Source organism: Rosa chinensis, chromosome 6 (genome assembly GCF_002994745.2).
Source record: "Rosa chinensis cultivar Old Blush chromosome 6, RchiOBHm-V2, whole genome shotgun sequence".
Classification (NCBI taxonomy): domain Eukaryota; kingdom Viridiplantae; phylum Streptophyta; class Magnoliopsida; order Rosales; family Rosaceae; genus Rosa; species Rosa chinensis.
Genome location: NC_037093.1, coordinates 34,450,625 through 34,478,383, shown reverse-complemented (window position 1 = coordinate 34,478,383; position 27,759 = coordinate 34,450,625). Strand labels below are relative to the sequence as shown.

General features: G+C 35.5%; 2 protein-coding genes and 1 long non-coding RNA gene across 15 annotated transcripts in view; 2 read left to right on the top strand and 1 right to left on the bottom strand.

Annotated features, from left to right (window-relative positions):
- The window catches only part of LOC112171227 (INO80 complex subunit D), a 5,296-nt gene extending 2,955 nt beyond the window's left edge, over window positions 1-2,341 (top strand). Inside the window, exon 3 of the mRNA XM_024308439.2 lies at window positions 2,018-2,341. Within this exon, the coding sequence (XP_024164207.1) occupies window positions 2,018-2,275 (258 nt within the window). The 3' untranslated portion in view covers window positions 2,276-2,341. The remainder of the gene's footprint in view (window positions 1-2,017) is intronic.
- Window positions 2,342-3,875: 1,534 nt separating this feature from the next.
- Window positions 3,876-20,463, bottom strand: LOC112170580 (elongator complex protein 5). Of its 13 annotated transcripts, none has more exons than XM_040508267.1 (18): window positions 20,312-20,463; window positions 16,028-16,123; window positions 14,178-14,350; window positions 13,008-13,078; window positions 11,062-11,231; window positions 8,684-8,866; window positions 8,300-8,417; window positions 8,121-8,219; window positions 7,769-7,992; window positions 7,608-7,700; window positions 7,221-7,378; window positions 7,067-7,113; window positions 6,565-6,634; window positions 6,013-6,242; window positions 5,747-5,833; window positions 5,224-5,299; window positions 4,868-5,099; window positions 3,876-4,382 (listed from the first exon to the last, which is right to left on the bottom strand). In XM_040508267.1, the coding sequence occupies exons 9-17, from the start codon at window positions 7,936-7,938 to the stop codon at window positions 4,906-4,908; spliced, it is 1,125 nt and encodes a 374-aa protein (XP_040364201.1). In that variant the 5' UTR covers window positions 7,939-7,992; window positions 8,121-8,219; window positions 8,300-8,417; window positions 8,684-8,866; window positions 11,062-11,231; window positions 13,008-13,078; window positions 14,178-14,350; window positions 16,028-16,123; window positions 20,312-20,463; the 3' UTR covers window positions 3,876-4,382; window positions 4,868-4,905. The 13 variants fall into 13 exon arrangements, with proteins under 13 accessions (XP_040364201.1, XP_040364202.1, XP_040364203.1 ...); XM_040508268.1 differs by having other exon boundaries at window positions 14,178-14,322; XM_040508269.1 differs by lacking the exon at window positions 14,178-14,350 and adding an exon at window positions 20,080-20,168 and having other exon boundaries at window positions 20,312-20,357.
- A 4,972-nt stretch (window positions 20,464-25,435) lies between these two features.
- On the top strand, window positions 25,436-26,325 carry LOC112174747. The gene is made up of 3 exons (XR_002926157.2): window positions 25,436-25,754; window positions 25,866-25,920; window positions 26,275-26,325. It is a non-coding gene; the product is annotated as an uncharacterized LOC112174747 (long non-coding RNA).
- The last annotated feature ends 1,434 nt before the right edge of the window (window positions 26,326-27,759 follow it).

Here is a 27,759-nt window from a genome sequence, read left to right as displayed (position 1 = left end):
TTTTCAACCCGGAAGTATATCTTTTTATTTTCCCAATTGGGAAAAATAGGGAAAATCGAAAAAATTCAACATAAGGTATAAAATCGGGATTTTTTGCAGAGACACTAAGAATAACGTCAGTAACATTGAGAAAAATTTTCAGAATTTTTTTCAACCCGGAAGTATATCTTTTTATTTTCCCAATTGGGAAAAATAGGGAAAATCATAAAATATTTTTGAGTTCCGTCACTTGGAGCAGGTCCTAAAAATCATGTTTTATGTGTGGTGAAATTATGGCACAGAAATTTTGAAGAAAAAGTGGTCTTGACATGGTTTGGCATTCTTTTGGCGCACGGCATGCCAACGAGTGCCAAACCTTGTCAACTCCATTTTTTTTTTTTTTTATTGAAAATCATGCTCTTTATTATGATGGGAACTTGTAGAGAATGATTTTTAGGACATTTTGGAAGCAATCTCTCGTAATTTCATCGAGTTTTCTATTTTTTACGATTTTTCCAAAGTTCAAAACGGAAAAAATCATAAAAAATAGAAAACTAGATTAATTCATGATCTCTTGCTTTGAAAATGTCCTAAAATTCATCCTCTACAATTTCGGTAGGGCTTGTGAGGGTATTTTTGATAAAAATTGGTGTTGACAGGGTTTGGCATTCGTGGCATGCTATTTTGGCACTGTCAGCCTTGCCTGCCATGCCTCGCCATGACGCGTTGCCATTGCATTTGACTCGCTAGGAAGCCTTGGCATTGCATTTGACTTGCTAGGAAGCCAAGGCCAGCCATGGCATTGCCTTGGCCAGCCTTGGCATTGCATTTGTCTCGCTAGTTAGGCTTGGCACGCTGCCACTGGCTGACTTACTACGCAGCGGAATTATAGCCCATGAGGCGCCTAGGTTCCTCTGAACCGAGGCCAGTCTATCTTCATTTCGTCCTTGATACTCCATTTTCTTTCCCTCTATGTTCTTCTCTTGTGAAGAGTGAGACAGGTTAGTAGTTTGCAAAGAGATATCTTGGCCATGTGGCCTTTCCCTCTATGTTCTTCTCTTTTCATTTCATCCTTGATACTCCATTTTCAAAGTCCTCACATGGCCATGTGCCAACATCAAGAGTAAAACAACATTACTATTAGAATATATTCTCTTTGTCATTCTCGTCACTTAGAAGGCATAATTATTTAAAGTTAAGCCTTCCTGATTTGGCAAAACCATATTCCACATGTCCTTCCTCTGCTTACATTTAAATGAAACTCAAACCTCAAGAACTTTAAACCAAGACCGTGGAGGGAGCTACCAAATTGGATTTAAGACTAACAAAATGTATTTTGTGCCAAGAAGAACATAATCCAATAATTTGGAAGGTTATTATTCTGTGACATGTTGTAGTTTTTTCTTTGTTAGTGATGAAGGGTTTTGTTTTATATCTGGGAAAATAAAAGGAATGAAAGAACAGGTAAATGTAAAATGTAAAACCGAAATTCAAAATAAAGGAAACTCAGGGAAACCACTACCTTCTGTATTAGAAGGGAAAAGGGGTGATTAGTAATGCTATTCGCGTATACACACATGTGAACTAGTGGATCTCAGTATATGGATTGAGTTGTACCGTTATCATAAGACCTAATGGGTACTATTTCTTGGTGCTCTACTTCTTATCTCTTTATGTTAGCACAGGCAACTACTACTGCTTCCCAATCTGACATAGGAAAGTAGTAAATGAACCTCAGCAGCTGGGTGAAAAACTAATATCAAAATAATCCGTTTTACATGGTTTGGTTGTACTTGGATATTTTTGCTTTACGAAAGAAAAAAACTGTGAAACTGTCTCCTGATATTTTATTTCAAATAAGAGAGCTCATAACATGTAAAAACACAACACTTCATTAGCTGAAACTTTCCTTTTTGTTTAATTGGGTCTATTCTTCCATGAGTTCCATCAATGAGCAGATATCGATTTCTTTCTTCTTCTTCTTTTTTTTTTTTTTTTTTTACTGATAATTTTGTTCATGTGTGTTTGTAGTGCTCAGGCAAGACCTATAACATGTGGGAAGCCAATACTGAGATCCACTACCCCTTCTCTTTGTACTGTCCACTTCCAAAAGGCTCAGAAGCATGTAACCAGGGCCTTGCGGAAGGCGGGGCTTAACGTTTCCTCATCAAGTAAACTTGCTCCCAAGTTCCATGTGATCGTGGCAGAATACATACGCCAAATCCAATCCACACGAAGAGCCGCACGAAAGGAAAATAAAAGTAAAGTTGCAATAAAGGAAGAAACAGCTGATTGACGCCCATCCTCTTTCTCCTTAAACTAGATGCATGGTGAACCTGCTAATTGTGTAAATGAAGCAAAACTAGAGGTGTGATTCTTTTTCTCTTCGATCTTCAAAGCATCAGTTTTGGTGACGAGAGGTGCATTATAGCTTTGGTTGTCCCATGGATTGTATGGAGTGACATGGGTAGAGTTCTCTTATTTTGATTTTGATTTTGATTTTATTATTTTTTCTCTTAAGGTCATGTTTACTTACTTACATGGTATGGGAATGCATGATTACAGGGTAAAAACATTCCTGCGTTTACTAACACGTAAAGGAATCGGAATGATTCTGGGTAAAAAAATTCATGTGTTTACTAACACGTGAAGGAATTGGAATGGATGTAGGTCCCACCTCCTTACCTGAATATTCAGGAATTTGATTACGAAGGGGGGAGATGGGTTTAGGAATCAGTACCGATTCTTTTCTTCTCCCATTCCATTTGTCTCTGATTTCTAATTAAGTAAACATGTCTAAGTGCTTAGGCTTTGTCTCTATAAGAGATGAAGTTCTTGGAGTTTATTAGTTGTATTACTTCATTTTCAGTATGGTAGTTTCTACTTCAGATGTCTTTTGTTAGTGTAATTTTAACCTTATGGTGCATATTTAGGTAGCGCTATGTTGTTTTGTTGGATAATTCATTTATGGAAGAAAGCTACTAGTAGTCTTATATAAGTTGTTATTCGGTCAATCCCATAATCACAATGGTCTTCCTCTTGGTAAATAAAGTACATTTCTAGCCAATGAGAGTTGGTTCAGTTGGCAAGGGCAGACTTGAGGTGTAAACCCACACAAGTTCGATCCCCGCTACCAACAATCTCTCATTTGGTGGCCAATCTAGAAAATGTCCTGCATAATTCCATACCAATGGGCTGGGCTGGGACACTAGCCAGTTTCATAAGTCCTGTTGGGTTGAGGTCGTAGGTTTGCTCTGATCCTGGTAGTGTAGGGAAGCCTCCCTCTTACCTAAACTTTTTATGCACCAAAAAAATAAATAATAATAAATAAAGTACATTTCCTTGCCAGGCTTTTCTATAAGAAAATAATTATTTACCATGAGTTCGAGATTTATAGTATTCAGGCAAGGATTACAGAATCTAGAAGTAACTTTAGCCATTACTTCAGCGACATCAACGCATTCAATTTTATGCTCATATTCGTCAGAAATAAATGAAGTCACACCTCTCTTCTAAGGTTGAAACCCCATACCTATATGAACAACCCAAACCCCAGTCCGTATTTCAATCTCTTCTCTAAAGTTTGTTTTCTGTACATGATTCAATGAAGGGTTGAATTATCTGTAGTGACATTGAGGTGTTTAAGCAACACAGCAGACATGGAATCATGATCCGGTCTCGCAAACAGAAGTATAAGGGTTGAGCTGTGTTAAGGAAAGCATGGAGCTTTCAAATGTGGGAAAGTCACAGCTGACTAAGGAAATTACACTTGGTTGTAAATTCAACGGTAAAATACAAAACTCAACTTAAATATAATTTCTTTTATCGTTAGATATATAATTCTCTTGATCAATTACTAATGAGGTAAACATATTGAGCGTATGTAACTAATTCTGTGTGAGAAACTCATTTTTTCAAGGCAAACGCAACGACAAGTTTCTTTGTCGTGTTACAAACTTTACCAATAAAGTTACTGTTTCTACCAAAAAAATAAAGGAATCGACAAAATCAAATCCCTTAACCTAACCAAAAGAAAAAAATATAGTAAAACTGATTTCTATTTAACCCTTGCAAAGATCACAAATAACATCGGCCTTCCATTAGTCAATGGAACAACAATGAGGGTCTATGGGAACATCACAACGTGTAAATGGGTTAGAGACACTCAATTCAAACACATATACATCAATCATCATGAAACCCATGGCCTGAGTGACAAAAACTTGTAGCAGCCAGCATTGAAATAAATTCCGCTGATCAATAAACAGAAGCTGCAATGAGTCAGTTCTCAATCATGAATGAGACACCAGGATACAAAAAGCCCAATGTGTAGACAAGTATGATGAAATATTGCTCGAGAACAGATTGTTGGCAAATGAACTGATGATGAAGCTGCAGAGCACCTAGTCATAGACCAACAACAATTCAGCTCATGATCAAGTTGAACATTCCTCCAAAAAGAACTCCAAAATCCCAGTATATTATAAGATCATTGAAAAACCTATCATAAAATGGATCCACAAATCGGAGATCAAGGACACAGATGAGGAAAATTTTTGTAAGCTTCCATCTTTTTATTACAAATGCTTCTGCTTCTGCTAATTAATTTTCAATATTCAACTTTCTGGAGTTGTGAGCTCCCATTATCGCTTACATTTTTCTTTCCACTTAATTAAAAATAAATGATAATTTGGAGAACCTAATTTCTTAAATAACATGAAATGCAAGATCCAAATCATACACGGTCACCCAGATTATTCCCAGACAAGAACAATGAACTTGAATAGTTTGTGTATTCTGAAAATTATAATCAGTTGATTTAGAAGATATTTTAAGAGGGCTGTCAAAACCAAAGATGCAAACAATGTCATAGAGAGAATCAATTTACCATTGACCACCATTGCGAATGGGAAATCAGTCAAAACACTATATGTCTAAATCATCATCAGGGTCCTCATCAGAATCTGGCATTTCGTCTTCTGAATCGCGAAAATATATTATTTCTCCCTTGCCAGACTCCTTATCTATATCTGAAATCCCGTTTGGTATGGGAGCTACCTCATACTTGCTATCCGTAAGAGATTTTCGCCCATCATAAATTTGTACAGGTTTACCATTTCCTGCAAGGAAAAGTTTGTTTTTGGATTATCATAAATATGGTGATAAAAGAAAAGAAGACTTGTAACAAAGTTCTGAATTTTGAATGGAAGTACAAAATGACACTATCCATTGATGGTTTCACACCTTGGTGTTCAAATGGAAGTACAACATTAGCCCTATCCTTTAGCTCTTTCTCTGATAGTTGTAGACTAAATTGCACCTGTAGCAAAGCCATATAATAAGAATAAATCACCAACGAAATGATCATTTCTTAGACAATACAATGAAAACTGTTTCAGAACTCACATAATTTTGTTTGTGTGTGCGTGCAACACAGAATTGTTATTCAGTATTATTAGAATTAGAACATCCTTTCAAAACTAAATGAAAATACAGACGAGTGATATCACATCTATGCATAAACTACATGTGGTACGTGCAAGTTATTATCTGCATAAAACCAGACACAGTTTGTTTGATAAATTTGTCATTATCTAATTTAAATCTGAATGGATTGAGTGAATAACTTAAAATATCACCAATTCACCATCTATCAAAATTGAAGGAATATCTTATCATTACCAAAAATAATCAGTTAAAAAGTGTCAGTTCCAACAGAGAAAGTGTTTTCCATAGAGATAGAATCAACATAACAATAAACAGGTACCTTGGGAACAAGACCTTGATTGATTACTCCTTCAAATGAAGTGGATGTAACGTTGATGCCTGACTGCCCAAGGTGAATTTCTTCAAACTGAATTGTGAATACAAATTTAAATGACTCATATTAGTTCACCAATACTGACCAAAAAGAAAAGAAAAAAAAAATTTACCAACTTCTCTAATCAGAATAAAATTGTCTACACTCACTAAGAGGGACGGAGAAGGGATGGGAGGGAGGGAGGGAGAGAAAAAGAGAAAAGGACTGATTACCATCACTCGTACACGTCCATTTCTCCGCTTGCACCGGAGATGAAGTTTCCCTCTAGTAAAATTTTGATCAAGTAAAGAAAGATTCTCTGAATTACTTATTTGTCCATTTGCAAACTGGATTAATGGCTCAATGCTGGCCACCATAGATGACATATATTCAAGAGTAGAAGTTGCCCTTTCTTCACAAAGATCCGCATGACAAAACCAAAAGATGCTTGAAATCTGATCTGCTAGCGTAAAATAAAAGTGATTCAGAAACCCCAGGAGATTTGTTATACAAGTAAAACATAATTTTCAATAAATCTAAAAGGCATGAGGCAATTTATATCATACACCAAAAGTATTATTTAGATCATTCAGAAAGTTACAAAGTTATGGTTTTCTAGTATGAGCTAAGAACTTGGGGCAAAATAGATGTAATGCTGCAGCATAAAATTCCATTAGGAAGTAAGCCTAGAGTTGGCTCCCAAAAAAAAAAAGAACACAGTAAGCGTAGAGAAAAGCAATCAATGTCAATTAGAAAAGAATAAGGAACAAATAAAATATATATACCACAGCAACGAAGACTGCTTATAAGGCCAGCAACTGATGACAAGGATGCATATCTTAACATTTCATTTACCTGGAAAAGAAAGAAAAAAAAATACAGAAAGCAAAGTGGGTTAGAGTGAGAGAAAGCAGAAAACGAAGACATACTTTTCTATTTAGTTTGGCCTGAAATAAACATACTGAAAGAAGAACTAGTTGCCAGCATAAATATTCAGCACATCATTAAGGGTTAAAAAAAAAGAAAAAAGAAAAAAAAAAGCCTCTCTCAATCCTATATATTTATATATGCAAGCTTAAACCACTCTTGGGCTTTTAAGCACATATGGATACTCTAGCTAATGTAACTAGAGCTAATTAATAGGCGTCAATCATACAAGGACATATTTCTGTGCATCAACTCCAGAGGTACCAGCATTCACATCTAACTTTTCCAGCCAAATTGACATTGAGGGCTTAAATGGAGGGGCAACCTTTGATTACATTCAAAATTACAAATGCTACTTACTGAGTCTATTGCAACACAAAAGCGAACTTTCCCTTGTACAACAAATCCTGCAAGCATAAATTCCAAAAGAGAAAAACCAGAATTACATGCTAAAACTTATTTGTACAAATCATCTGACAAAGTATGTGGAATCTCAATAGGCACCGAAAAATACCTCTTCCAAGTGAAATAATCAAAGAGAAGAGACTATCCACATCCTTCACATTCCCACAAATACTAGCTATGTCATAAGAGAGTTTGGTCGCACTCCCACACTGCCCCATCTGATCCTTCCAACCAAGAGGATCCGTGTAACAATCAAGAATCCGAATCCTGCAATGCTAATTCTAATTCGGTCTAGAGGTCCATATACATTACTTAATCAACACTCCTAATTGAAATACATGAAAAATTGCTCTTTTTGGTCCTAATTTCTGTTTCCTATTAGCAATAACATGATCAATGATTATAGGTAAACAAAACCAAAGCTTAGTAAAGAAAAAAAAAATCTACTGAGATGTTTATTCCTAGTGGTGAAACGAAGCAATATGAAGTTACTGACCAGTGGTGAGACGAAGCAATAGGAAGTCCCCTCTTGCTCAACAAGTCCAAGTAAAACGAGGGACTCCGAGAAAACGCGACGAGCACGAGACCTCTGCAAATCAAAATCAATCAAAAGAGAAGAGAGACAAAACGGCATAGTATTAGAGGAGAGGAACGAACCGCGATTGAGATTTGCCAGCAGAGATATTGGTGGAGTGGTGAGAGAGGAAGTGAGTGAAGACGTCGAAGCCTAGAGGTGAGGCCATGAAGTCCTTTATTGTAAGAGCTGGCGCGTGCTCGCCTTCCAAAGCTCCGTCTCGAAGTGCTCTGCAAATCCATTCCATCGCCATTGTTGCCCTTAGTGAGGCGGATCAAGGATTCTAAGTTCGGTGGGGCTTGGACTTCTTAATAAAGTGAAGGAAAAAAAAAATCAAATATATGTAACACCTAAAATTACAATTATGAGAGCAATGCCATTATGCCAATACATTTATCAAAATAGCAAGATATAAATATTTAATGACGGTATTACCTTTATTTTTTTTCAAGCTTTCTCAAAGGAATTGTGGCCCTCTGCTTCTGAGGTCTGAGCCCTTCTCCTCATGAATCATGAATCATACAAAGTTACAAACTGCAATTGAAGAAGAAATCAACATTAAATGGAAACCAAGTTATCAAACCCATTTCTAACTACCCAATCAGTATCATTACCTTAATTAAAATCAAGTAATCAACATCAAGATCAATATACGATCGTATATACCATCAGTTAATCAGTATCCATAGGCCAAGCAATTATATCATTTTGAGTCTTTAACTGTCTGCAAATCTGCAATTATACCATCAACATCAGTAGCACCAACCGAAATCGAACTCATTGGCCATTACCCATTTCAACTATAACATTACGGCATTACCTTAGTTAAAACCCAACAAAACTCAGAACTGATACAGATTAAATGGAAGACAAGATCAAATGGAAATCGATTATTTACTAATTAAAACTCAGAACTTCAGAAATCAGAAGAGAAGAAGACTAGAACTCTAGAAGGGGAGGAGAAGAAGACGGAGAGGGAGAGAGAGATGGCGAGATACCTGGAGGGGGAGGCACGGAGCGCAGAGACCAGAGAGGAGGAGCGCGGAGACCGGAGAGGCGGAGCCGCAGAAATGGGTTGCTGGTTCCAGGCTTCCAGCCTTGCACTCTTGCAGAGTTACAGGTCGCCGAGTCGGGAGTGCTCTGTGCTCCAAGTTGCGGCGGCGGGGCTTGAAACGAGATGACTGGTCCCAAAATAAAAAATTTTTAAAAATCTATATACCTTTTTTTTTTTTGGGCCCAAAAAGTTCAGTAGGGCTTGAGCACGGGCTGGGTCCGCCCCTTACTCTCTACTTTGTCCTCTGTAGAATCTTGTAAAAAACCACAGGGCCCCCCCCCCCCCCCCCCCCCCGGGATTGATGAAGAAGAGGGAACAACTGGGAAGAAGAAGAGGACTGCAGTGGAAAACAGCGTCGTCGTTTTCATTTTTATTTTTATTTCTTTGACCAAGATCCACATTTTCTAATTAATTTGTCCTAGAGAGACAATACATTCTCTTAAACAGGAATGAGTACTTGATATCAATAAAGCTTATTATAGCTAATGCATGCATATGATTCATTGTCTCTCTAAGACTTAAACATCAAAGGTCAGTAACAAAAATATCAGTTTCTGCATTGTTATGGTTCTTCACCATTTCTGGACTATATCACTCTGATCTGGACTACATGACTTATTCCATTGAATTCCTTGTGAAAAACCCTTTGAAATGGTGTACTCATTTGACTAATTCGGACTTGTGATGGACATCATAACACATTTTGAAGTTTGATGAACTTCAATGGATTTGGACATAAGAACTGAAATACTAACTATAATATAATTTTGTTAAACTGTGTATATTTACTCATTTAATGCTTGTGCTGTATTATTTTACTTGATTTCAGTTATTTACAAGCTTATTAATTGTGTATAGTTACTCATTTAATGTTTGTGCTTTATTATTACATATTTTACTTGATTTCAATTTTTTATAAGCTTCTTTTTAATTATGTTGTTTGCTAGTGAATTTACTTATTTGTGTTATACAATTATGTTACATATGTTTTCATATGAGATTATTCCCAAATATATGTCTCTATATGTGTGTGTACATATACATATATATTACGATCTATAATTCATAAAGATTGTATTTTGTGGATTTGATTATGTCTGAGAAGTACAGTTGTGAAGCCGGGTGATTACTACAACCCCGTGCTTAAGTGAATTACTGATAAAAGTGTTTTGTGTTATGAGAAGTTAGCCTGGGCCCTAGTCCCTACAGATAGTGCACTATTATACTCATAGGAAAGAGGTGTCGACCTTGAGTATACATACTTTGGAGGTGTCCTCAATATGCTGCGGCTTACCCGTGCTTTGGTATTATGGACCCTCGCACATGGATTTATGATTTGTTACCAGTCAATCTGGCTTACCCGTGCTTTGGTATTATGGACCCTAGCACGTGGATTTATGAATTATTACCAGTTAATCCGAAAATTCACTAAGAAGAGAAGTGTACTTATATTATTTTGATCAAATATCTGTCTGCGATATATTATTAATATGTTACGGTGCTAAGTGAAAAAGAGAATTGAGCATGCATTGCTTTGAGGTTATTTCACATATTAATGCTGGAATATATTGTTGGTTCAATAAAGAGATGTGATTATATGATTTATTACCAAACCATTCACACTGATTAATATATTTGTATATATGTATGTGTGTATTGTGTGTATACATATACATATTTAAGAATTCGTATGAACATATAAATGGTTCCCGGTACATTTTGACTTGATTGTTCAGTTTTGATTTCTTATAAAACACATTAATATAAGAATGTATGTTGTGTACTTACTGGGCTTGTGTTGCTCATGATGCTAGACCTTCTTGTTTTCAGGTATTGAGTACATGCTTGGGGAAAAGGGATGAACCTACTAGATAAAAGAATATTTTTCTACTACTATTTCTAGTGAATACCTGTACTGATTTGAATTTTGCTTAACTTTGGTTATGTAATATATTAACGATTTTGTTTTCTAATAAAAGTACTATTCAGATATGTATATAATTTCTTTTACTTCCTATTGATTTATTCAAGAAGATGCTTCTGTGCGGTGGGGTGCGGCGGGTGTAGAAGCAAAAAAAGTGGAGAAGCAGCTACTAGACGGAGGGAAGATATGTAGCTAAATCAATAACAAAGATATGCTTCTGTAGCTACTTTGTTCTTTCACACACCTAAATCAATAACCAAGCTAACCAAACAACGAAGTGGAGTGACAAAAAAATATGAAGCAAAAACAACCAAAACGTAGCAAGGAATTCAAGAAAACTAACATAATCTAATTATACCCAAGTGTCTATACACAAAACGTAGCAAGGAATTCATTACCTGATTGTTGTGAAGTGTGATGAATCTGAAAATTTAAGAGGACAGTGGGAGATGGAGATCAGTCAGGAGGATCAATTGATTTCTAGAGTTTTGTAGCTTCACCGTCAAATCAATTGATTGTTTGCAGTTTAGGAGGCAGATGGAAGAAAAGAGAAGGCAATAAACTCGGTCTGGGAGGCAAGGGAGGAAGAGAGAGGAAAAAATAAGTCAGTGGCAGAGCCATAAAAAAAATTCAAATGAGGGCAAAATCGTCTATTTGCTCAAGAATGAACAGTGATGAGGAATGAACAGTTAACTCATCTTTTATATATGTACTAGAAAACTTCCCCGCGCTTTGCTGCGGGATGTACAGTTATCAATGAATTAGATGTAATAGAACTAAACTTAAAAGGACGACAAAATTGTTTTCAATTGTCTTGAGACCATTGCTACATTATAAATCAAGGATCTCAGACAAAATTATACAATATGACAAAATGGTACAATATCATCACTGCAGATCATCTAAAATAAAAGATGAATTAAATCATGCCCCAGCTTTGAGATCTTATCGAAGTTTCTACTGGCAACATTTTCCATTATAGTATTTTTCAAAAAATAGGCTATCTTAGTTTAAGGTCAACTTGGTTACAATTGCTGTTGGAACATTTTCCAAAAAATAGTTGTTCTAGTTGTTCCAGGGGTATATATACAAAAGGTGTTAGCCTATCAAAAGTTGGTCATGGAGTCTCTCCAAAACATTGCTTGCTGCAGTTCTATCTATACAAAAAGTGGTGCAGCAACAAATAGTAATTCAGCAGGGAATAAAATTTAGAAAAGGAGACTGAAACAGTGAGCACGGACCAGGATCACACTGCTTATAAAATTTCTTCAAAATCTACAAACAAAAATCGAGAGCAAGGAAAAGTCATACTCAATATCCAGAAATTTACTAAGAGGAGGAAACCAATTGGAAACTGGAAATTGATTACCTAAATAGTGAAGTGATACATAATAAAGGATACAGTTAAGTGATATCAAATCCTTTATTATGCATCACTTCACTGTTTAGGTAATACAAACCCAACAGAACAGCATTCACTGACTATAAATATCCCATAGATTCATTTGAAAGTTAAACACCTAGTATGAATCTGTAACTCATATCAATATCAGCAAAAGAATAATGCAATAGAAGGGAACAACAGTGAACTACTGAAGTTAATGTATAGAATTAAGCTTTGAAATTAAGAATATTGCGGAAGATTAACAAAAAGGCATCAATGACACTACTAAGGGACATGTATGTTAACTGTATATAAAAGTGCACATGATGAGGCATCAACCAAATGTTAATACAAAGAAAAGAACCAAGCTGAGAAGGTAACTTAATTGCAGCAGTTACAGAATTCTAAAAACATAGCACTTATCAGAGGATTCCAGTAATAAAGTTAGGACTACTTGCAGCAACTGCCCCTAAAAAGTCATCGATCCTCAGAAATAAGCCAAGAAGGTCAAAATACCTACTTCAATAATTCCCAAAAAGAACACAAATAAAAAAAAAAATTCATAGAAGCAAAACGACTTAGTTTAATTTCAACGATCAATATTAAGGAGCGATGATTAAGGAAAAGAAGAGTGAAGAGAGAGCCGGGAAAAAAAAAAAAAGAAGGATGCCGTGGCTCATCAACAGCAATCACAAAATGAATCAAAAACTCATTCCTTATCATCAACTATTCCAATCCTTCACCCATCAAATACAGCACCCAGAAAGAATTTCAAATCACATTCTCACAAAGTCACAAATAACTTCCACTTGTCCTATTTTAAAGCGAGAAATATACTTAAATGAGAAAAGGCACAGAATACTCAATCAACCAAACACAGGACCAGCTACTTGATCATATTTGAAAGCGAGAAATATACTTAAATGAGAAAAGGCACAGAATAAAAGATTGAAGTCTCACCTATGAAATTCGAGATGAAACTGATTTCCCTTCTTCCCTTTTCTGTTTGAATGCCTCAGACTTTACAAAGACTGCAAATTATGGAAAATCAATAGTTATTTAGAGATAAAAAAAAATTAGTTCTGACATCAGAAATTCCCAACATTGTCTTTAGCCACAAATTCCCATAAAACAGAAATTGTTCTCTCTGTTGTTTTAAATAAAGCTGACAGCCAATTTTCACTTATACTATTTAAGATTACTCTTAATGCTTTAGCTGTTTGAAGATCACACCTTATTGATCCCCACTTACCCAGAATCCACTATTAAATATGGTTCAGAGCACGATAATTATGAAACCAAACCCAAAACCTCTCTAAGAAAACCAAATTCCAACAGCTCACTTTCAAAAAAAGAGGAAATAAAAAAAAACTCACCACCAAAAGACACTAATCAAACTTGTTAAGAACACTAAACAAAGAAAACATCAAAGAAAAGTTACCTCGAGCAAAAACTTCAAAATCAACAGACCAACAAAAAAAAAATCAAACAAAAACAGATAGCAGCAGCACACATTCCAATTTCACACCAGCACTACAAGTATAATCATATCAAATCAAGGAAGACATACAAAAATTCATCCAATCAAGGAAGCCACTATCTAATGTCTGAGAAATAAAATAAAATAAAAAATAGAAAAAAATATAATCCAATAAAAATACCCATTGCAATTGAACAGCCTTAATTTAACAAACTTCCATAACGATACAGAACAAAACAACTCAACTCAACAACCTAATGTCTCTTTTCAACCAACACATAGAAATCCAAAAAGAAAAGGGGTGTAAAACGATGAATTGCAAGCAAGAGCCACTACTCTACCAAGCACCCACGGATCAAACAAACCAAACACAAAACCCAATTTCACCAAAAAAAAAAAAACGATGGAAAAACCCAGAAATCCGAAACCCCCAATTCCCATCCAAAGACCACAACTTTAAACAAAACCCACAATAACCGAGCCTAGAAAAATCGAATCGAGACAATATTTCAGAAATTTGAAACCCCCAATTTCCTCCAAAGACCACAACTTTAAACAAAACCCAGAATAACCGAGCCCGGAGGAACTCGAATCGAGACAATATTCAGATTCGGATGCAATCAGACCTGAGAATTAGGTGAAAGAATTACCGGATTAAAGGTTCAAACTTTGGAACCCTAGCTTGAAATTATCGGATTCAATTGGATTGACTGGGCGACGACTCTATGCTTTAGGGATTTGCCTCCGATCTCCTTCTCTATCTCTCTCTCTCTCTCTCTCTCTCTGTCGATCGTTCTTGATAATTGAAAAAGATGACTCAGGACTGTAGAAGAAAAGGAAATCAACGGGAAGACGCAATACATCCATGGCAGTGGCAGAGTTGTAAAAAATTTCAAGCGAGGGCAAAACCGCCAATTCAAAATGAACAGTGATGAGGAACAGTGAATGAACAGTGCTAGGAACAGTGTTTCGGCTTTAGATGTATGTACTAGCAACGGCACCCACGCTTTGCCGCGGGATTTGTATAGCTAATAATTTACAATAATGAAAGATATGAATGAACAGTACTTGATTATTGATCAGAATCATAAAATAAGAGAAAAGTTTCGTCTTTCTAAAATTGTTTATGAGTTTAAACAATAACATTCTATCAAAGCATTCTATCGCAACATTAAGCATTGCAGGGAGCAGGGAATGCTAAAGTAAACGAATAGAAATGTTGTAGCGGCTGTCCCAAGAGCCAAGTAAACAAATTTCAGACACCCCTGAGGATATTGAATATGCCAAATTAGCTTTGATTAAAGCTTCCTATCAACAGTTACATACGTTACAAAAGCTTACATCTGAGGATATTCCTTAATGCAGAAATTATACTATTCTAGCATGAAGATTGAGCAGAGTAGCTAGAAAAATCCAAAATGAATGATGCATGAAAACAAAATTTGGGGACTTGAAGTTGTAAGTTATGCAAAGGGCCAACAAAAGTTTTTACATTAGTTGAGATCAGAAAAGTACAACGAAATATTTGTTTTGCTTAAGTCTGGTGTTACTTGTGGTTGCAAGCAATAGCTTATGCAAAGGCAATCAATGAAACACTTTTCTTCTCTCATGCAAATGCATTTGTGTTGGTTGCTTTGTCTAAGGCAGGGCCGGTCCTGAGATTGTAGAGGCTTGAGGCAAAAAAAAAAAAAGTGCTTGTGGCCTCACTTGAATTTCACATTTTAACAATCAAATAATTTGTATATAAGAGCTGGTATCTAGAAAAAGAATTAAAGATAGTAGAAGAGAGGAGAGGGAAAAAAAATAGAAGAAGTCAGAAGACAAAATAAAGAAAAATAAACAGCCTCGGATTCGCACTAAGGGGATTTGAACCTACAAAGTCTCAAAGGCAACTTTTCCACTATACCAGTTTGCCACATACGTTCCACCTCCCCAAATAACTTATTTATATGTATATATAATAGTTGAGACACAATTGGAGGCCTCCGACAGCCGGTGGCCTGAGGCAGCCGCCTCACTGGGCAACCCTCAGGGCCGGCCGCCTTGGTCTAAGGCGGTAGAACGAATCTCCTGGAAAAGCTTTTTACTTTTGGTAGCAAAAGTAGGAAGGGAAATTAGTACATTTAACTAAAAATGTTTCTCTTACATAGGTTACACAACAGATTACGCAAATTAAATTTGTGTAATGAACACAACAGATTACACAGATTTAAAAGAAGAAGAAAGAATGAGAAGAAGGTTCGTACCATAAGCTTTCTACAAAGCCTACAATCAATTTCAAGGTTGAAAACTCAGAACAAAAACAAAGGCAAGAAACCAAAAACCCAGACTTTTATTTAAAAGTAAATCATTAAAATCAAAACATAAAAGAAGATCAGGACATTAAAGAAGAAGAATTTGTAAAAGAGAAAGGGAGAAAACATGAAACTGAATCTGAAACAGTCCATCAATAGTTCATCCAGCTAATGAATAATTAGTTGGAGTAAATAGTAATACTTACCAAGAAAGCGAAAGGCAGTAATCCAGACCTTAGAAATCAAACCAGTACTCTTAACTGATCTTTTTGTTTGTTGAAAATCCAAGCAAATGCAGAAAACTGAAATTACCACAATGAAAACCAAAAACTGATGAGCACCTCTTTGATAGTACACAGAACTAAACAAATCTCAAATAGTTATTCAATCAACTATTATTAAGATCCTTTCAATATTTTATAAACAAATATCAGGAAGATGCCAGCAAGCTAGTAGACATGAATAGTTAAGTAGTATTCTGTTATCTACATACAACCTTTGATTTGTTCTTTTACGCCATATCATGAGCTGGAAAAGGTACCAAATTCAAATTAAACTCATATAATGAGCCTGCAAACTAATACATTCTGATCATTGTTTGATGTATGGCATATATAGACCAGTATACAATAATTCACTCCTCACGTCAAAAATGGCATAAGTTCTTTCATCCTCTTTCTTTTTTATGTATTTCACCACAAATTCTCTAGAATTTTCCTAAATCTTTCTGCCATATACTCCTAAAGAAATGCTTCGCGATCCATAAAGCTGGCAAAAAAATACCCATAGAAAACTATTAGCTCTCAGTTTTCCTTTCCAGTGTTTAAGTCCTTGTGCACATAAATTGAACGTTTCCAAAGTTTTTCATCTCCTTCCTAAAGGTTTCTTACATCTTGGATAAGTCATCTAAGCCAACATTATAAACAGAGCATTAGGATCAGCACTTCTCTCAAGTAGGCAGTGAAATACAGAAACCACCCTACACTATGAACTGCAAGATTTCTGTCAATTATGCATTAAATTTATTCTGAAACCAATATATTATAAAATATCAGAGTGAATAGATAGTTCAAACAACTTCCAGAGCAAGCTTCAATAAATCAAATTAATCTAAATCGTTCCATCCTAAATTAACTGCTAGCTACCAAATGTTTTATAGTTTTTAAGGGGACAAATCATGCTACAAATAACAAATAATGAAGGTGCTACAAATAACAAATAATGAAGGTACTATACAATTGCGTCCTAATTTACACTATTCAATTAGAATCAATATCTCTCATTCAAAAGGCCATGAATCATTATGGGAAAAAAAGAGGGGGGGGGGGGGGGGGGGGGGAGGTTCTCAGCATTGAAAAACATATTAACGCAATTGAGAAACGAAGTGAGAAAAAACAAACCACCAAAACTGATTTGATCTCTTTTCGTTACAGTAAACACTGTCACCAATCTAAAAGTAAACATTGATAAAATGAAAACCTTTTATCACCCAGTAATAGAGTGAATTACATTTATATAAACCCTCAAATCAAAACCTGCAAATTCAAATCCAATACATATCCCCCAAATTCAAACAACAAAATCAAGGTTCCCAAAGAATGGGGCGTCTTCTACTGCCTAAAGATGCATATGCCCAGCATTTCAGACACCAATATGAACGTGAAATTGTAGGAGAAAAGCAAGGGCAAAAGTGCCATTCAATTCGAGCCTAATGAACAGTGCTGTGAACAGCTGACTGTCCTTACATGTATACCCAATCACACTACAAAGAAAACCACAAAAGATTTTATGCAAGGCTCAATACCTCTCTCTTTCTGCCTGCAACTCTCTGAAGCTCTCTCTTTCTTTCTATCCCTAGATCGTTATATCACCCTCACTCTGAAGCTCTCTCACTCTCTCTCTCTCTCTCTCACTATTTCTTTCACAATCTAATACTCTCTCTCTCTCTCTCACTATTTCTTTCACAATCTAATACTCTCTCTCTATCCCTAAATCCTTCTCCTATCTCTCTTTTGACACATCAAACTGAAGAAATCAAAGACCACAAAAACCCATCGCACAACAACAACAACAAAAGAAAATAAATCCCGTAATTGACACTAAAATAAAGGGACATAACCCAATAGCTTCACATAACTCAAACTTACGAAACCTCCTTCCACTTTCTGCAACCCGATTTAAAACAACGAAACAGACAATCAATAATCAACAACCACTTATTGAAAAAGGGCAGATCGTAAGACCAAAAGAGTACCCAATCATACTACGAAGAAAACCACAAAAGAAAGAAAGAACGAAAGAAGAAGAAGAAGGGAAAAAAAAAAAGAATTTACGCAGGGCTTAATACCTCTCTTTCTGCCTGCAACTCTCTGAAGCTCCCTCTTTCTTTCTATCCCTAGATCGCTCTCTCTCTCACTATTTCTCTCACTATCTAACTCTCGCTATCCCTAAATCCTTCTACTCTCTCTCTTGATACACCGGACTGAACAAACCAAATACCACAAAAACCCATCGCACAACAACAGTAACCAACGAAATCAAACTGTAATTGAGACAAAAATAAAGGGCAAAAGCGTCATTCAATTCGAGCTCTAAGGAACAGTGCTGTGAACAGCTGACCGTCCTTAGATGTACTAGAAAATTCTCCCGCGCGATGCTGCGGGTTTATAAAGCTTTACATAACCATATCCTCACTAAAGTTACAGACCTTATATTACACCAATTAGGTTTGGATCTCTTTACTGTCGAATAAAAGATCCGTGGATTCATTGATTGTAACATGCTCACTCAGGTTTGGAGATTAGACTCAAAAGTAACTTTCTTTCTACTGTAAGAAGAAAAACAGAGGTCAGAGTAGAAGTCTAGAATTAGAAGCACCACTATTCCGAGGAGTACTGTTCATAAGCTATTCTTACTGGCTTGGAGATTAGAAGCACACTGTTCCTTAGGGAGTTACTATTCATAAACTAAAGTAACCCCTATTCTGGTTTTCTTTTTGCTACCATAAATGATAGTAATACAATGAAAATGAACATGCTCTCTTCAAAACTGACACAGCAAAAGTTCATATTCTGAAATCTAATCTATAAATGTCACAACAATTTTGTCTGGAGGGAAGACTTGTATGATCATTGACATTTTAAGTAAATGTCACATTTCATGTGTTTCTGAAATAGGGAAAAACCAAAGAATGAAAAATGAACTGGGGCTAGATATAAGCCCAACCCTGCCCCCCAAAAATCCTTGCCTCTGCTAGTATATTGCCAGGACATTGACATACAGTACTCAACACACAGAAACAGAAAATCAAAAACGAAAGTATTAATAACAAATTAACTCTACTTGATGGTTCAATATTATAATAATAAAGGTAATATCGATCTTCATTCATAGCAAACTGCATAAGCAAATTTTATTTCAAAAATCACGGATAGTATTATTCTGTCACGCTTTCATTTAGTAGAGTTATTGTTACGCTTTCCATATACTGAGGCTTAATTCAAGGTGTATAGAAAATGACATTAAAAGTGTAAACAATAATTCAACTGAAGCTTATTGAAGGTGCATAGAAAATGACCTTAAAAGTGAAAGCAAAATATGTGATGGCATAATGTTTTCATTGTTCACTCATCTAATCCTAATCATAATCACCGTTATTATCAGCTGAAACCTTTAACCCCCAAAGCAGCACCGTGAATCTGTTTCCCCACCTCCAAATTATTTGTGCCTACAATTGCAGATAGAATAATAAATAATGCCACACTTTCATACCCAACTTTTGATCTAATCATATCTCTAAAGCAGTCTATACCAGCCCAATTTTCACAGCTCGTTTCACATGCTTGATCTTGTTCCATGTGCCTCCTGCCTTCATCATAATCAACTTTGCCTCTTGTCATGACCTAATCCACTCTGATGCAACTTAGAGAAAAGACCTAGTGCTTCTTCCTGAACCTATAGCACTATAGAACGCAGCATTTGAAACTAAAAATTGGAACACACATATTTAAAAAATTATGAGATAACTAAAAATTCACTCACTTTATCAGCAATGGATTGACAGAGAAGTGAGTTTCGTAGATTATATCCTCTAAGACAGAGGAAATACTAAAGAACATATACCACAGTTCTACATCAATGACGAAAACTATTTGATCTAATTCAAGTATCATATCTAAGTCCAACAGCTTCTCTTCAACACAATGCAAAGGTAAGCAAGTAGGCTCTCTTATGCCAATGCTAAGAACATTAGATTTACCCAAAATATAAGGTCAATCCAAATTAGCTATAACACGACAAACCCAATAGCTTCACATAAGCCAAACTTACGAAACCTCCTTCCACTTTCTGCAACCCGATTTAAAACAACGAAATAGACAATCAATAATCAACAACCAATCATTGAAAAAGGGCAGATCGTAAGACCAAAAGAATACCCAATGACAGACCGAAAGAAGAAGAAGAACCAAAAGAAAAGCAGGGCTCAATACCTCTCTCTTTCTGCCTGCAACTCTCTGAAACCCCCTTTTTCTTTCTATCCCGCTATCGTTATGAAGCTATTTGTCCCGCTCTCCCGCTCTCTCTCCCTCTCTAGACTCTCAGTCTAAAACTCTCCCTAAAGCCTATATCGTTCTGCTCTCTCCCTTTTGATACATTGAACAAACCAAATACCACAAAAACCCATCGCACAACAACAGCAACCAACGAAACCAAACTGTAATTGAGACAAAAATGAAGGGCAAAAGCGTCATTCAATTCGGGCTCTAAGGAACAGTGCTTTGAACTGATGACCGTCTTTAGATGTATGTATAATGTATAATGTATGTACTAGGAAATTAGGCCCACGCGTTGTCGCGGGAATTGATTATTGATTGTTTGCAAGTGAAAGGAATGTTTTTTTTTTTTTTTTTTTTTGGGAAGAGGGGATCAATAGGTGAAAGGAATGTTGATTAAGAGATTGTCATGTGTTAGAAGCTGTGAAAAGAAATTATAGAAGAGTAAAGAAAGGCGGAAATACAGATGAGGAAAAATATTGTGGAATAAATAAGTGTATATATCTATATATATATACAGGTTGTTTATATATATAGATTTGATTAAAGTGTTTGGCAGAAGCAGAAATTAAAGGAGCAATTCAAAAAGTTTGGAAGAAAGTTCAAGCAAAGTTCAGTTGGCAGTGTTGTTTATCAGCAGCACAAAGAATAAAGATGTTAGAAAAGAAAATTCTTGCACTGTTATTGATCATTTTACTCATTCAACTTTCCTTTGGCACCGGGTTTCCACACAACAAAACCCGATAAGCTTATGAAAGCTCGTATGAGTAACTCATGAATATCAATCAACAACTCACACACATCAGCTAAAGGAAACCATGCAACCATGATTCCTTCTAACACTCCATAACGTTTCCATCTAAAGGACAACATAAATACCGCTGTGACAATGTTCTATTTGCTAACTTAACCATCAAGAAGCAATTCAAGTCTCATCTAGACAATAAAAGAAGAATACTCAAGGAATTCTCCTTTAACTACATACTTATGAGTATCCAGCAACCTCGACCGTTACCCCCATAATCTATAATGGCAGACAGACTATAGCTCTATTGAAATCGTAACCACTCGTCTGGCCACGAATGTGATTACCTATTTCCTGCCTTGGTCACCATCTGCGACCTGTCACCATCTGTAACATGTGGTTTTCAGACCCCGTTTGATCTCATAATCAACATTAAGGTCACAACATGTCACCATCTGTGACACATGATCTTCAGACCCCATCTGGTCATAAAATCAAACATCAAGGTCACCGTCTGCAATCTGTGACATGTAATCTTCTTAGACCCTATCTGGTCTTAAAGTCAAACGTTAAGTAAGTCGCACCCAACCTAAAAACGTTACAAACATCTAGTTTCGGCTTTCCTAATCCCTGCTCACCATCTGTGACTCTTGGTACAAAGACCAATACATCTAAAATGAGTCACGCTTGACTCAAAAATGTAACATCAAGCTCAATACTTTTCAAACAATAGAAAACATCTTTTTCCACAATATTGTTTCCTGAAAAGTCACATTCAACAATAATATGAACACCATCATGCATATTATATATATATATATATATATATATTTCATGTAAATATATATATGTAGCCATTCGCTCAGGAATGCCTACTAATACCAACTATAGTTTGCAGTTAAATGATTAACGCCAAAACAATAATGGTAATTCTGTTCATAAAGAACCTTGTGAGATTACTCACCTCGAACTCCCGCTGCGTCTTCAATAAAGCACAAAGCAGCCAATCCGCAAAATAATCGTCCAATGTACTTCGTCAAGTACCTAATCACATACGGTTCCAACTTAGTAACGATTCACATTTGATTTAAGTTCGAAACCCCTGTTTTGAACTAAAATCCCCAAAGTGGCGCCAATTGAGGCAAAACCACATTCGAGACCTCCCAAAGTCTCCGGAATACGTCCACAATCGATATGACCAAACCACAAGTCGATCGGACGTTCGAATCCTCACGGATCGAATAAATCAACCGGTATGAAATCGTAAAAATCATAACAATTCCATACGAACTCCAAAATTTGCATATTATATATCGAAACACTCGTATCAACAACTAGAACATATATAATACCAAAAACAGTTCCCTACATGGCCGGAAAGCCACCAGAAAGCCGCCACAGACGGTGGTGCACCGCCGCCGGCCAAAACTCAATATTTCACAAAACTCCCAACATCAAAGTTCTTCATCTAAGCATGCTTGTGAACTTTCATAACTAGCTCGAAGTCAGAAAACAAGAATAAAGGGTCAAAAACTACCTCACAAACAGTAAACAGTAATCCAATCTGAGTTGAACCAACTTTTACGTGAATCGATCCAAACAACCACCAAGGATCGATCAAGGAGGCTGCTCTGAGCTCCCCAAGCTCAACTTGAAGCCCCGCCGACGTCGGAGATCGGAGAATCGATCGGGTCCGAAAACACTCAACTGCGCCGCCGTGTAGCAGAATTGGCGCTAGAGGACACCAGATGGACAACCAGACGGAGAAGACGATCCTATCTGGAAAGTTTCGTTGCTGGAGACCGCCACAGTTCGCCTGAAAAGTTGGGTCTGGTCAGTCGCGGGCGAGGAGAGAGAACAGAGCGTTTCTGATTTTTCCGAAAATGGAAACTCCTATTTATAGAACTTTCCCAAAATTTCAAATGCTCATAACTTTCACATAAGAACTCCGATTGATGCGTTCCGCATGTTCACGAACTCGTATCGACGCGCTTTACAACTTTCAAGAAGGAAGTTTTCCAAGAATCCCAACGTATAAAAAGTCAAACATCACACAACCCCTTAAACTGTGAAATTTGAATAATTATACGTACGAAAACCATTCCACCTCACAAACAACCTACGAATAAAGCATAATAACAATTATTCGTACAACTGGTCCATTATTAATTACCAAAATTACATAACAGAAATCCAGGTCATCACAGTCCTGATGATGGACATATTGCTGACCTCACCTCATGGTTAATCATTAAGTAGAGATGCTACAACAATTCCACTTGGTAAAGCATTTCGTAAACATGCTGGAAAGTAACATGAATTGGTTTAATGTCTCGCCCTTTTCTCCAAAATGGCCTCTAAAAATTATTTTACTTAATTTTAAACATTGGCATGCCTATTCCGTGAACTAGAGAAATCGGTACAAGTATAGCAATATTTGCTATTTCACGCATTTATGTGAGACTGGCATGTCTTTTTTCTATTTTGCTCAGTCTGAAATAATTGCTGCTTGGTTCATGCATTGTTCTAGCTGGCTATGGAGAACATTTCCAACCTATGTAGATTTGAAATTATTTCCAGAATTAGCAGTTAAGTTGAATGACATTCTTCTTTGTCCATACTTTCCTCTAATGATAGTTGTGTTGAACCTCTAACATCGATGAGATACTTTTATGCAGTCTTAAATGAGCTTTGTTCATCATCCCTTTGATTCTCTTGGGATGCTTCATTTCAGCTTTATGTCTTATATTTATTTTTCAACCTTTTTTCGCGTGGGATAACCCTGCTGTCTAATCTCAGATTCAAACACCCTTTTAAAGTTTCTCAATAAAAAATTCAGAAGTTTTAATCTGGGCTTATTGTAACAACTTTATGTCTTATATTTATCATACTCATTGGAGAATTCTTGGGTACCTTGGTGTTTGCCATACCCGCATTTTGTTAAATATTTTGGACCATTGGATTAGTAATATATCCAATGGTTCAAAATATTTAACAAATTGGTAACTTGTTTAGCCCTTAGCCTTTCTAATTTTTTTGGTAACACAAACTACTAATTGAATTGAAAACAATAAAGATAGTGAAAACTTTATTATGTTTGATTATCAATTGACAATTGACAATTATGATTTTTCCTTTTTAAAAACAATTAAAAGAATCTTCTATTCTAGGTTCACCGAATTACTTTTAGTTAAATAGTCTATATTACTAACTAAATTATTAGTGAATTAATGCTTGATTAATGCTTGTTATTAATGGACAATTACACAATTGAAAATTACGTTTTTTCCTTATTAAAAACAAAAACCTTCTAACACAATTGAAATTATTACTACAATGACTACACATTTTATCACAACCCACAACACTTGATGTAAAAGCGGTAACTTTTGTTCTATTTGTAGTAATTACTCCACCTAAACTAATGTACTAATTTATAGACAATTTAACAAGTATGACAACAAATTTGTTGTCAGAGTGGTAAATCTTTATGTTTTTATCAGTAATGAAATGATTACTACAATGACTACACATTTTACCACAATCACAACAATTGATGTAAAAGTGGTAACTTTTGTCCTATTTATAGTAATTACTCAACCTAAACTAATGTACTAATTTATGGACAATTTAACAAGTGCAACAACAAATTTGTTGTCAAAGTGGTAAATCTTTATATTTTTTTCATTAATGGAATAATTACTCAATGACTACATATTTTACCATAACTCGCAACTATTGGTGTACAAGCGGTAACTTTTGTTCTGATTGTAGTAATTACTTCAAAAACTATACCATTTACAAGATTACCAACCATTTTACAATTTTGACAATATTTGTGTTGTGAACATGGTAAAATTAAAATTAGACCAAAAGATATGTAACAACTCAGTATTGTAAGGAGCTTCTCCACTTGATAATCAAGGTTCTAAATTTGATAAAAGTTGTCCAAATATGATATTTACATCTTTGATCACTCAATTACAATAACCACAACAACTATTGTCATAAGTCGTAATTGTAGTTTAACTATGTGTAATTTATTATTTTGACAATACTTGTTACATGATTTTTAACAATGTTACATATCAAGAAAGAGTGTGTTGTTAATATGGTAAATTTTATTTTTAAAAATGACACATGTCGATATTTAATTGGATAACATGTTGACCAGTTCTGTAGGTTTCCACTATATTAATTTACTAAAAGTAAAAAAAATAAAAAAAATAAGGGTATGACAAACACCAAGGTACCCAAGACGACCCCCATAATCATTACCACATAACAAACTCTATTCCAGTTTCTATCTGTTTGTTCACTGTGTCTGCTGGAACAATGACATACTCTTTGCTCCTTCCCCCTCGATTATACTTAATTAGCTATCTGAAAATGTTTGTAGATCAACGCTTGAATTCTGGCCCTCTGTTATCTCACATTTTGTCCATATCCAATCAACCACTCTCCTTTTCATATATGCATGTCATCATCAAAAGTTTACAGTTCGTTGTAGTAAAGGATCTTACTGCATGGCCTGGCAATTGAAGCTTTAAATAAATTATGTTTGTCGTTTGTAGGAATTTTGCTGGCATAATTTTGCATACCTACCTTCTTCAACTTATTTGGGGAAGTTGTGAGGTGAGATATAAATAACTATCGAATGAGTTCTTTCTAAAGAAAATAATAGTTGAATTGAACTGGGTGGAGTCTTTATTAATCTGATCGTTACTCTTGCCCTCATGTGAATAGGAATGAAATTACAGCCTAGCTGAAAAAGAAAGCTACTCAAGTAAAAAAAGCCAAGGTAGGAGCAATTTTTCTTCTTTTTGAGGAAAAAAAAAAAAAGACAAACCGGTGGCATCACAAATTTGTTTGTCTTTTTTAAAAAAAATTTTTTTTAATTTTTACTGGTATCAAATTCGATTATGAATAATGTGATTAATGATTCTCTGATTGGTTATTTGTTGATTGAATTTGGTATTAACAGGAAATGTTTTTGTTGTGACATGAAATACTGATTATGATTAGTATGTACATTATTTGTTACTTAAGAAGCTGCATACAGCTATGAAATGCTTGCATAATTAAATATTCCCAAAATATGTGAGCCATGTATACCGTGCATCTGGGTATAAACTATAGCTAAATATATATGCAGGCCATGGAGTAAGAAGGAAGCTAGAGACCAGAATGATCACATACCGTGCAAGTTAAGCTAAGGACAAATACAGATTTTATGGTCAGCAGACAGCAGTCAATTTGAGTGCCTCCAACATGGATGGATACTAAAGCCCGTGCTGCAAGAGTGCTTGAAGTCTCTGGTAATTTTCTCACGCGATTCTCAGGTCGGATTGCAGCTGCATGTCAATATTGTGTCTATTCAAGTTCTTCTGAGTTTGGTTATTTGGGGTTTTGTTAAAGCTGGTTTTGAGTTCGATTTGTTATTCAGTTGTCTTTCACAGTTCTACGTGTTGTCAACTGGAGTATCTGCCTATTTTTGCTTAGTTGATTGCATGTTGCTGTGTCTAGCGTGAGGGTAATCAGGTACTAGCTTTTGTTCTTATTGTAGGTTTTTGATTAATTAATTGCTATGTACTTTTGATTCTTTTAGTTGAAAAAATTATGCTTTTGTTCAATTACAATATGGTTAAGCTATCTAAAGCTTTTGCTGCTTTTCTTTATTCGACAGACAAACCATTTTTTTTTATGCACGTCTATTACGTTTTTGTGAACAGTCATACGAAGGACCACTAGAAGTACGAGGAAAAAGCAGATGACCTTTCAACAGGCACGGGAAAAAATCAGCATTGTTCAGTATCACAATTAATGCAGGTATGAGAATATATCTAGCATAATATATTCAGAAATTTGAGGACATTCAGAAAGAATTTACATCAGCAGGTGATAATTCAACAAAGTCTATTGATTCTATATTATCATATCAATTATTTAACCTCAATGCAATTTTTTTGCAGACTGACTTCAACTGAATCATATCATTCACGAGATTTTGTTGACAGACAAGCTATGTAATAAATGGATTCCACTTATGGTAATGTACTACTTCATCTCAGACCCTCACTTTATAATTCTGTAGTAGCATTAAATTAATTCAAAGTAGTTTTGGTGTTTAATATCAACTTCCAAAAATCAAAGAAGACAATGCTCTAGCTCTTTCTATAATTCAATATCAGATTGAGAAAGTTTGTCAAATATGCATTGTGGAATTTAATGATTAACTATTTTACCTTGCAGGGACTGAAATTGGTAGAATTTAAAAATGGCAATGATGCATTGAACCTTAGGAGAGATCCAAGATTTTGGTCAATTTTTGAAGGAAGCTTTAGCTTTGTTTCAGAAGTAGCTGCTAAAATTCAGTTATCTAAAATTTTGATCTCAAGTGTTTTTCTTTCTAAATTTTGTGTATTAGTATATTAACATCTGAATGAAAATAATTTGAAATGTCCCTTGATACTAAGATCTATTTTAGCTCAATCAAGACTTCTAATTCATAAAACTAAATCCCGGCAAAGCGCGGGTATAATTTCTAGTATACTAAAGTTCCTAGCCTCCTATCACTGTTCACGAAATGAAGTACCGATTTTGCCCTTGCTACTTTCGTTTTGTTTTTTACAGGATGCCA